We start from the raw sequence: 12,773 nt of genomic DNA, 5'->3' as shown, positions 1-12,773 counted from the left end.
CCACACCTGCTGCACATTTCCTTTTTTGCAACATGAGTTTCCTCAGAATCAACTTGAGAATTAGATGAGCACAATTATAGGCTCGGTACGGGGAAGGAAGCTGATCAGTCTCAGGATCCAGCTGAGGAGATGATGCCAACTTAACTTAATTAGTGCCTGATCTTTTCACGCCCTCTGTCATGGCAGCACTGCTTGTTTTATACCTGGCCTTTTCTTCCACAAATTCATCCACGAGCGTTTGCTGGCTCGCTCATGTTAGGAGGACATGTGGAACCTCTTTAAATTGGAGCCGTTCTTCTAATACTGAGCAGGTTTTCTGCTGCAATTGCATCTGGAGCTGAAGAGGCAACCCTCTCTTTCTTTCCGATGACGAATGACAGGACGTTACAAAGTTGCCAATATCACGTTTTAACCCAGCACAGTCAGTTCCTTTCAGGAGGGAATTCCAGAAGGGCAGGTGCCTTATCCCAACCACGAGCACCCCCTCCACTATCTGACACTGCCTTCAAATGGCCCGAGCTTTCAGAAGGCTCCATCATTGACATGAACATCGTCCTGGTTCACACATGTGACCTCCAACTCCAGCATGGACCCAAACAAAGCAGACTCTGAGACGCGTAGAACCGAGTCGAGGTTCTAATGTACGTCTCGTTCAGCAAGCGCGACAAAAATGAAACCCATGAACCTCTTTGAGAGGGCTAATGATGTCATTACAAGCAATGCAGAGATGTGAATCACATGAATGATAATTTAATGAATAAAAAATGCAAAGTCCACAGTGCTCGATGTTGTCAGATGCACAGCTTGCGTGCGGGTTCACAGCCTAATTGAACATTCTTGTCAGACTGAGGGTAGATTGAGACATTGTGCTGATCCTTTATCAAACTGGGAGATAAAAGCCTGAAACAGAGCATCTCTCTGCCTCTCTTTTTATTGTTTTGCCAAATGAACAGCCGTCTGCTTTCCTTATCTTCCATAACTTGGCTAGGATGCAGCAATCTCTTTAAATATCTGCTGAGAGACTTTCTTCTCTCACCCCTCCAGGCATCTTGTGTTCAGTCTCAGCTTGGTTCGTATTCCTCGGGGCTCCAAGAAAGAATCTTGATGCTTTCATGGCTCGAACATCTTTTAGAAAGGACACCACAGTTTCTTTCAGCTAGTTAGCCCTTTTGGTCCCTTTCTTTGAGTTTTTTGCTCATTGATGCCTCGCCAAAGAGCTTGGCCGAGCCTCAATAGTTTAATACCCTCCCAGTTCTCACTCTCCAAACTTAAGGTACAGCCACATTTATGTGGTTTCATTTCAAAACACTTCAACCATGTTTGTGCCTCTCATCCACACGGCTCTGGCACTTTTTAAATTCTGAACTAACACCTCTGGAAACTCGGGTCGACTCTCTGGAGGTACAAAACTGCACTTTGCAAACCTCTGAACAAGCAGTTGAAATATCACATGAAGCTTTTCTGGACAGACACAGTCAGCATCAGCATTAAAGCGTTACTGCCACTGAAAAAGTAACTTATTGATGATGATTTTATCAATGCTGCGACAGAAAGATGGAGACTCCACAGTGGGCAGTGGTCGCACCCCCTCCCCTCCACCACCTGCGCTCCAGTGAGTGACAGCTTTAGCAGCTAAAGCAGGCAATGGCTAACCTGTCATTCGGCTAAAGGCTTTAGCCGAATGACAGGTTAGCCGTCGTGATCTCGTAATGGCACCAGTGGCGCTACAGTCTCACGCTTCCAGTGCTTAGCTTGCAGGTGCTTCTTCAGATTTATTGTAACGTTGTGTTTCACTGTGACGTTCTCGTTGCTTTCACCGCAAATTCAAAATAACACCAGTACGTCCATGTAAACGCCGTCATCGCCGTCATTTGACTGTCTGAAGGTACCAAGTAGTGAAGTAGTAAATGCAGAAACAGTTTTTCTACACGAACTGATTGGTCATTTGGAAGGGTAGTGTTACTTTTTCACTGCCTACAGCAAAACCGCATCACCTCCAACGTTGCTCAACATGTTCTTTATTCTTGTGATGAGGGTTCAGCTGCTAGTTCTGCCACTACTGTCATTTATTAGAATGACAGAAAAAAAAAGAAGAAGTCATCTGTTCCGACATCTTGTGTCCAATGAACGTGAACACATTTCAACACAAATTATTGGTGGGCAACATGTTTCTGAGCTCTCCCCCGCTGAGCTGTGAACTCCACCAGCTGCGGTTCGCTTTTGAATGACTGGATATTTGGCAAAGCGCGCAAGCTGCCCTATTAATAGCACTCTCTGTTCTCTGTTGTATAGCAGCACATTTCATCAAAAGATGCCACTTAACCACGTTTGCCCATTTTTCACTCAGACTTTGTTCTTTGAATAGAAAGCAGAGAGGGATGTCCTTCTCCTCACACAATCTTCTCAAGCCAAACCAGAGAAAAACAGAGAAGTAGGAAGTTAACTCAAGTGCGGGGATTTCTCAGGAGAAGAGGGACAGTCTCAGAGACGGTTAAGAAGACAGAGTGTGGCAAAGAGTCTCACAGGAAGTAAGCCGAAGACGAACTCCATAGAAGGTCCAAAACTGAATAGTCCAGCAGGGAAATCAATCCAACCAGGGCAAAGTGAAAGACAAGTCCAAAAAAAAGTCCAAAAGTCAAAGATTCTTAAGAAAAGCTCATGGAATACAAGGAAAATGCAAAAACCCTCAAGACCATGAAGGTAGATTGTAATCTAGTAACTGAAAGGAGAACAAACAGTTCTCTAGACATAAGAAGACGCACGTGAAAATACACTCGGTGTTATTTCACTGAATAGAATGTGAGTTCTACAACCTGGAGGTAAGTTTGTCTTGTTGAACGTCCGGTTCCCTCGTCTCTAAGTCAGCAGGTTTTTGGTTAAATGCCTGAATTGAGGTCTGTAATTCACTCTTAGGATGTTCTAACATTTTGTTCCAGATTGTAAAATACATCAAACGTCCCCATGCCAAGAACAGAAGAAGCACAGAAGTCAGGGGGTGAAGTCATTTGTCAGCGGTGGGGTTGAGTCATAGTAGAACGTCAGCTTTGCACCTCTGCAGTTGCAGTCCCATCGGCCTTTGGCTGAGGGACCTAAGGGGATGCCTGGTTCTGGGCTGGCTGACTAGAATATGTTGTCCCTGCGATCTGTGGGGGGGGGGGGGGTGCAGGCACCAAAAAGACCAAACTAACAAAAGAAGCAAGAGCAAGTTGTTTCTTTTATGTAAATTAGCTTTGCCTCAGTATCCTCTTACAAATTGAGGACATTTTCAAGAAGCTCTGAAGGGAGAGACGGTGATGCATCACCGTCGATCGTCAGTGCAACACAACCATGATGAAGAGCATCTGTTTCAGCTGTCAGTCACAACACCCAACATCTGTCAGCAATTACAATAAATCACCAGCGAGATCCTCTCTGATTACACCCATAAAACCTCCTCCAAACTCCATTTTGGACAAAAAGCTTTCATTTATGCCTCACTTCATGCAGGGTAATATTTCTGTCAGCAGGTGAGTGGTGGGCTGTTTGTCAGAGAAAAGTGCTCAGCGTGCTCGCAATAAAAGCAGAGGTATGTCATTCTCAGCTAAAAGTATTTCAAGTAGCTCAAATCACCGGCAGTCAGGTCGCTGATGTCAAGAGCGGTCACTTGACCGGCGTTTGCACGGCCTCCAATGGTTTTTTTAAATTCCACCTACTGAATGTGGTAGACGGCAGGAGTGTATGCTTTCCACTGTCACAGCTGATGGAGCAGAGAGCGTGTTAGAGTATCCTTGACGTGTAGTTTGGGCTGTTTCTCTCTCGCTCTCTCTCTCTCTCTGTTAGTACGTTGTAGTACCCTTTCGTATAAAACTTCATTAAACCGGGGTTTTTAGTTGAGTCTCAGTTAGGGATGGGAATTGATGAGATTTTTGCGATTCCAATTCCATTTTCGATTCTGCTTAACAGTTCGGTTCTTAATTGATTCTCTTATCGATTCTCATTTGGTTGGTTGGGTTCCTGCAGCGTTAACAGCAGAGGGCGTGCTAACGTTGCCGCTGCGGCTGGGTTGAGATTCTATCTGGAGCAGATCGGAAACGCCACATTCATTCAAAGTTATCGCAGGCTGTGTGTGCAGATATGTCTGCATTTTGGTAGAACTTCCTCCCTTTGATTAAATATCCACTTTGCAAGTATTGCAAGTTGCCTTGTTGTAATTCTCTCTCGTGAAATGTAACCAAACTTTCAAGCATTTGTGCCGCTTGGGCGCCATGTTTCCTGCTGGCTGCACTGGTGAATGACGTCACCATGCATGTTGCGTGAGTAACGCAACATGCATGGTGACGTCATTCACGCCCACTGGAATCGATAAGAGAATCGTTTGCAAAATTGGCAAATGATTCCAAGGAATTGAAACACTGGGAACCAGTTCTCAACAAGAACCGGTTTTCGATTTCCATCCCTAGTCTCAGTTTTGATTTGGTCATTTCACCAAAATGTCAGCAGGCATCAAACTCCTGTGTGTGTGTGTGTGTGTGTGTGTGTGTGTGTGCGTGCGTGCGTGCGTGTGTGCGTGCGTATGTGTGTGTGTGTGTGTGTGTGTGTGTCTGTTCTATGACCACTTCTGACTATTTTTTTGCCAGGTTGATTTTCAGAGTTGTTGTGGTTTTGTTTTTGAAGAGCAGAGATTTTTGCTCATCCTGAAGAAACGCTGAAAAACTGTCTGCTCATGTTTATTTTCTGTTGTTCTCATTACAATAAAATGAGAGAAGAATAAGTGGAATGCGTTTGTATTCAAACCTCCGCCGAGGCAGTCATGTCAAACTCAAAAGTTGTGTTTGGATTTTGGTGAAATGTGGCAGGATAATAGAACTTTTACTTTTTAAATCAAATATCCTTGTTGTATTTGATCAATTTCACCGAAATTAAAGACATTTCACTGGACAGAAACTAAGACAGCGGAAGAGTTAAAAAAAATGCTGACCAGTACAGTAGAGAAAAGTATTCAGTTTCTTCCCAACGGAGTTGTTTTTCTTGGCGGCAACGACTTTCCCTGCCAGTAACATCTAAGAAGGCTGAAATCTTTCACTACTGGCAACAAAATGACTCCACAGGTTCGGTAGATTGACCACCAGCTGTTTGTTTCTCTCAGACGGAGAGGCACAGCCCTCTGCTGGGTGTTCGCTCTCGTCCCTCTCTGGATGGAGGGAAGATGAGGGCGTCTGTCAGGATGACCCGCTACCTTGAGTCTTGGGGTGCCGCCAAGCCCTTCGCCAACCTCCACCATTGCGACAGCATGACCACGGACAACGGCAAGATCAACACCACCGTGAGTACGAAGCAGAGTCTCGCTCAGACACACACAGATGCAGGTGCCGGGTTAGTAACACTCCCATGACCTCCTCAGGACGTCCCAATGGGGCAGTATCACTTCCAGCGGCGGGAAAGGTGAGTACTCATCGAGCCTTTTCATGATGTCACTGGTGACTTGTGTGTTTTCATGGTTAAATATGTCCCTGTCATTCATTCGCAGGTCCAAGTCTCAGAGGAGGAGGTTCGAGGAGGAACTCAACGAGCGGATGATTCGCACCATCGATGGCATCAACTCTCAGAAGTAAGAATCGAGTCACTGTAGCTCCTCTTTCTGCTGCAGGTCAGACACAGAGACTTCAGCTACAGGCTACCCCATCGCCTTGATTCCATGGACATGTTTATAATGACAACCTGAAGCATGAGTTAGCCAAAGGGCTGAGTGCAGTTGGGGGTGCGTTAGACGCATCTTTGTTGATTTTATACATGTACGGGTCAGGGGTTAGGGGTTAGGGTTAGTTAACCCTAACCCCTAACCCCTAACCACGTACCTGATATTTCACTGCTTGACATTTGAATTTAATAATGCAGAAACAGCAACAGTTCTGAGGTGTCCTGCCAATGCGCGCTGTCATTTACCTGCATGTCAAAAATAAGCATATTGCTTGCCTAGTTTGGAGGACGTACTTTGATTCATGCAGTTTGTTTGATGTCAGCAGGTTTAAGCAAAACTGATGACGATTTTCACCAAAGTTGGTGGAGCTTGAGCCAAGGAAGACGCCTTGAGTTTTGAGGCAGAGCATCATAAAAAATTCAATTCCTCTTCATTGTTATTGACTGAGGTCTTTACAAGAAACATGCCAACTTTTGGGAAGGTACGCATTTCGTCCATCATTTGTAGCACCAGACAAGCAGACAGAGACCTTTTTCTCCTCTCTGTTTGCATTACAGGCAGCTGCCTGATAATTCGCTCAGCTGCAATGAGCGGCAGCAGTGGGCTGCAGTAGCATCACAAAAGTTAAATACACTTTCCCCCACAGCTGCCTTTCCCTGCGTTCATAGTAGTGCTGAATATTCACGTTGGAAGAACTGGAAAATTACAAGATGTTTATCAGATACAAACAGGAACTACGCTGTCTCGCTCTCTTAGGATCAAAACCCTGCAGTTCTTCCTTTGTGTTTACTTGGATTAACAGATCAGGTCCCGGATCTTGGTTGGTTCAGAAGTAATCCTCCTCATTCCCTCTTATAAAGTCAGCCATGACGAGGTGCAGCAGTCCTTCTGTCTTTGTAGTTGCAGCATCAAATGACTGCATCAGGAGAGCAGAAACACCTCATTCTCTCATGTGTGAAATCCAAGTTCAGGTTCTGCAGGAAACAGAGTTGCGCTCTCACTGATAGAGACTTGAATTTAATAAGAAAAGATAAAATCAGACGAGAAAAGATAGGATCAGATATGACACAATACCACACCACACCACACCATACAATACCATACCACACAATACCACACCACACCACACCGTACAATACCACACAATACCACACCACACCACACCATACAATACCACACTATACCACACCACACCACACCATACAATACCACACTATACCACACCATACAATACCACACCACACCATACAATACCATACCACACAATACCACACCATACAATACCACACCACACCATACAATACAATACCACACAATACCACACCACACCACACCATACAATACCACACTATACCACACCATACAATACCACACCACACCATACAATACCATACCACACCACACAATACCACACCATACAATACCACACCACACCATACAATACAATACCACACAATACCACACCACACCACACCATACAATACCACACTATACCACACCATACAATACCACACCACACCATACAATACCATACCACACAATACCACACCACACCACACCGTACAATACCACACAATACCACACCACACCACACCATACAATACCACACTATACCACACCACACCATACAATACCACACCACACCACACCACACCGTACCACACCACACCGTAGCATTCAATACCACACCACAACATACAATACCACACAATACCACACCACACCATACAATACCACACTATACCACACCACACCACACCATACAATACCACACTATACCACACCACACCATACAATACCACACAATACCACATCACACCATACCATACAATACCACACTATACCACACCACACCACACCATACAATACCATACCACACCACACCACACCATACCATACCACACCACACCATACAATACCACACAATACCACATCACACCATACCATACAATACCATACCACACCACACCACACCATACCATACCATACCACACCACACCATACCATACCACACCACACCACACCACACCATACAATACCACACTATACCACATCACACCATACCATACAATACCACACTATACCACAGCACACCACACCATACAATACCATACCACACCACACCACACCACACCATACCATACCATACCACACCACACCATACAATACCACACTATACCACACCACACCACACCATACAATACCATACCACACCACACCACACCATACCATACCATACCACACCACACCATACCATACCACACCACACCACACCACACCATACAATACCACACTATACCACATCACACCATACCATACAATACCACACTATACCACAGCACACCACACCATACAATACCATACCACACCACACCACACCATACCATACCATACCACACCACACCATACCACACCACACCACACCATACAATACCACACCACACCACTCCACACCATATAATACCACACAATACCACACAATACCACACCACACCACACCATACAATACCACACTATACCACACCACAACATACAATACCACACTACACCATACCATACAATACCACACAATACCACACCACACCATACAATACCACACAATACCACACCACACCATACAATACCATACCACACCACACCATACCACACTACACCACACCACACCACACCATACAATACCACACCACACCATACAATACCACACCACACCACACCATACAATACCACACCATACAATGCCACACCACACCACACCATACAATACCACACAATACCACACCACACCACACCATACAATACCACACTATACCACACCACACCACACCATATAATACCTCACAATACCACACCATACAATACCACACCACACCATACAATACCACACTATACCACACCACACCACAACATATAATACCACACAATACCACACCATACAATACCACACCACACCATACCACTACACACATAGCATACCACACCACACCATACAATACCACACCACACCATACCAAACCACAACATGCCACACCATACCATACCATAACACATTATAGCTGACCACACCACACACACCACACCATACCAAACTACAACATGCCACACCATACCATACCATAACACACTATAGCAGACTACACCACACACACCACACCATACCAAACCATACCATACCACACCACACCACACCATACCATATACCTTTATTGTCCCTGTGGAGCTCATTTGTTTTGGACTCCATCTATCCTGCAGTTTCACAGAAGCAAACATCTGAAAAACCCTTTAATGGAGTGGCATCCTGTCGCCATTGCATCTTATTCAAATCCTCATCGGCTGCTCAACAAAGGTGTAGACTCTGCACACTAATGAAACTATGAGAGATCTAAACTAGTTGAAACGGAATTCGACTATCAAATGTTACCTGCAGAAAACCAGTGGAAGCCCTCAAAGATGCAGACATTCAAGTGTAGTTGGTTACACAAACGTGTTCCTGCCTGCTGCTATGCGGTGACTCAGCCATGATTTCATTTCTATCTCCAGACAGTGGCTGAAGTCTGAGGACATCCAGAGGATCTCTCTATTCTTTCACAACAAAGCTCTGGAGAAGGAGGTGGGTGAATGCATAAGACCAGCCTGCACTGTTCAATCAATAATTGTATAGGTGGCCATGAAACAGAGGGTGTTAGAGAAGCTACACCCAGGCTGTATATTGTACACCTTAACTTCTTTAAGAGGTATTGTCCTTCATGCTTCATATATTCCATATAAATTTCTGCTATATTCACAGTTAATGTGCACGTTTACATTTACCCTCACCTTTTTATCACCAGTTTCCTAATTTCTACCTTGTCTTCTCTCAACAGTACAGATCCACAACATTACCTGCTTTCAAGTACTACGTCACCTGCGCCTGCCTCATTTTCTGCTGCATATTCGTAGTTCAGGTCCTGGTCTTGCCAAAGTAAGTGTGCGCCCGCCATCGCTGGATCTAATGACACAGTCCCCACAGCATCAGTAAACTCCAGCTGTGGCGGCAGGTTGATGTGAATAAGCTATTTGACGCCAGCTGTCTCATCAGCGGGCCGGCGCTGAAATGAAAGAGGCAGGGGAGCAGGAGGCTGAATGCTGAGGAGTAGATAGGGATGAGAGGCCACCATGTCTGGTTGTGATTATAGATCAGGTGAATCAAAGTGTGGCGTCTCTTTAATGGTGAGGAGAGAAATTCATGGCCATGCTAATTTACTGCCTCTGGGAGCCAAAGGGGTAATTCAGCATCTGAGAGGCCATTGATTTTCTAATTCACTTCGCTCCTGCGCTCTCTTTGTTCTGTGTGTTGCAGCATTGCTCTGCACATTTAGACGTAGCATCATCTGCTTCATGGCGGCGGGCCCTACATCATTTGGATCGGCCTCCTCCTTTGAAAAAGTGATAAATTGGCACACATCTCCGTTACAGAGCCCATATGCTGCTCTATAATGAAGTCTGATTACTGCCGAGTTGCTGCTACTTTTCATGGCAGTTTGAGGGTTAAGACTTGGATGCAGGGAATGCATATGAATGAACGGATGTCACTGCAGGTCCTCACATGAACTCTGCATGTGTGTGCGTGCGTGTGTGCGTGTGTGTGTGTGTGTGTGTGTGTGTGTGTGTGTGTGTGTGTGTTACAGAACTGCTGTGCTTGGGATCTCCTTTGGCCTGGCGTTTCTACTGCTGGCTTTGATCCTTCTCCTGTGTTTCACCGGTCACATTCTGGTAGGTTTGCATGGATTTGTCGGTGAATACACACATTCTCACCCAAATTATGATTAAGTCAGGAGATACAGAAACCATGCAAATTGTGTAAAACACCAGTGAAAGCGCAGTAAAGCTTCTCCAAGTGTCAACATATCTGGGGTTGTTTTATGTGGAGGTGGAACCATCAGCACTCCCTGTAATTTTCCTCATCTTGGAACTTGTCCTCTGTGTGTGTGTGTGCGTGTGTGTGTTGTTTTGGTGATCAGAGCATACACTGCACAGGTGGGGGAAGAGGTGCAGACAGGTGGGAGGTTCATTTCAACGAAGCAGTGCAAAGGCAGTGGCTCCTATTTTGATCTTAATTAGGTCCTAGATGCTGAACTGTGAATGGATGTAATAACCGTGTCAATTTCCTGCAAAAAATGCTTTCTAGTGATTTCCAGATCCTCTCTTGCAGACAGTCCACATCAGGACACATTCTGTTAGGTTAAATAGTTGAATAATAAAACATGCTGAAATCGATTCAAACAAAAATAGCCGTCATCTCCATGGATTCCAATCTATCCAACATCTTGTGCACCAGAATAGTTGCTGCGCCTGAGGCCTGTGTTGCAGCCAGCAACAGAAGCATACATGTGAGCAGCTGCATCCACCGTGGACAAGCAGTGTTCCAAATTATACTATTTTCTGGCATCTGCTTGGAGGATGTGTTTAATGCAGCTGCTTAGTCTTTGGTAATTAGCACATTCTGAGAGGAAGGGAAAGTGCAAAGAGCAAGAAGGTGGTGTGTCCGACCTCTCAAAGAGAGAGAAGCTGGGATCCTTTTTGGTTTATTAGCATGCATGCAGTTGTGTCACTGACAGGCACTTCAAGGTTGAATCAGGGTCCCTGATGTCATGACTGCATTTGTTTCAGGGAAGGTAACATAATTACTTCATTTTTTCCATTAGTCTGTGTATTCTCTATGCTGATAAGACTGTAATTTACCTTGTTGATTTTATTAAATCAAGGCTCTCTTTTAAGCACTTCATTAGGTTCCCTGTTGACTCGCCTGCAATTTAAAAATCAGAGTTCATGTTCTGACACAGAAAAAGAAACAGTGAAAGAGAAGTAGCATTCAGCAGACACATTTGAGCTCCGTCCATCCACTCAGCACCAGCTCAGGCCTCGTAGTCAAGTTCAGCTCACAGTTCCAGCTCATCAGCGAGAGTCGGTCCATGTGGGGCAAGTCCACGTCAGCAGACCAGATTCCTTCATTCCTGATCAGTCAGTATTTAAACTGCTCTGGCCTGCCTACGTTTGCTGCTTCCTCTGTTGGACTCTTTGCAATCCAGCTCCTCTCCACCTCAACCCACCTCCTCCTGACACTGATGCTCGCTCTGTTCTGCAGGAGGTCTTATGTGCTGCTGAGTTCCCTGCCTCAGTCTTTCCATGTATGCACATGGAGGTTGGGGGTGCAGGGAGGTTCCAGTGTAAATAGAGTTTTCTTTGACTGGAGTGGCCCTGACTGAGCTGCTGGTGGGTGCTGCTAGCTGATGTTTCCAGGCTGCTACAGCTTCCTGTCTCTAAGAGCTCATCACTCTCCATCTTCCCTCTCAGGAGAGTGTGATGGACGAGTTAGCAGGTCACCTGTAATTAATGGGTGGTTATCAATAACCTTGGGTCCATTCCCAACACACACACACACACACACACACACACATACACACACACACACACACACAAGAAATATTGATTTCCCTGAGAAGAGAGACGGAGACCATGTTTGATGGGTTTGACCAAACCTTCAGTTGTCACGCAACATATTCTCAATAAAAGCTTTGGTGAACAGTGCGTGTGTGTGTGTTTGTGTGTGTGCGCGTGTGTGTTTTAACCCCCCCACCTGGTTGATCCTGATTACGGCCGTCACACATACACACATAACTTTCCTCTCTGCCAGGTACTGAAGGATGGTAAACGGTAAATGGACTCAATTTTATTGAGTGCTTTTCTACCTTGGCGGCACTCAAAGCTCTTTACAGTGTCGTCTCATTCACCCGTTCACTCACACACTGATGGTGGAAGCTGCCATGCAAGGCGCCAACCTACTCATCAGGAGCAATTTTGGGTTCAGTATCTTGCTCAAGGACACTTGGACATGGTCACCGGGGTCGAGGATCAAACCAGCGACCCTTTGGTTGCTAGACGGCCACTCTACCCCAGAGCCATGCCGCCACAGAATTAAGCCTGTTGACTGAAGGGGTCAACTCAAACCATCCTGGAGTGAGATGGAGGGACACCATTGTGCTGTTTTGTGTAAACATCTCCAAGTGTGTGTGTGTGTGTGTGGGTGTGGGTGGGGGATGGAAACACCAGAAGAACAAGT

At 45.4% G+C, this 12,773-nt stretch overlaps 1 protein-coding gene across 2 annotated transcripts in view; it reads left to right on the top strand.

Moving 5' to 3' along the window:
* adcy2b (adenylate cyclase 2b (brain)) overlaps window positions 1-12,773 on the top strand; it is a 56,926-nt gene that overhangs the window by 29,257 nt on the left and 14,896 nt on the right. For both annotated transcript variants that reach the window (XM_086192564.1, XM_086192563.1), the window contains exons 10-15: window positions 5,126-5,302; window positions 5,381-5,421; window positions 5,507-5,587; window positions 9,215-9,284; window positions 9,538-9,635; window positions 10,342-10,426. In XM_086192564.1, the coding sequence (XP_086048690.1) occupies window positions 5,126-5,302; window positions 5,381-5,421; window positions 5,507-5,587; window positions 9,215-9,284; window positions 9,538-9,635; window positions 10,342-10,426 (552 nt within the window). The remainder of the gene's footprint in view (window positions 1-5,125; window positions 5,303-5,380; window positions 5,422-5,506; window positions 5,588-9,214; window positions 9,285-9,537; window positions 9,636-10,341; window positions 10,427-12,773) is intronic.

Source organism: Aulostomus chinensis, chromosome 22, assembly GCF_037954235.1.
Source record: "Aulostomus chinensis isolate RoL2024-O1b breed Wild chromosome 22, RoL_Achi_v1.0, whole genome shotgun sequence".
Classification (NCBI taxonomy): Eukaryota; Metazoa; Chordata; class Actinopteri; order Syngnathiformes; family Aulostomidae; genus Aulostomus; species Aulostomus chinensis.
This window is presented reverse-complemented; position numbering and strand designations above follow the sequence as displayed.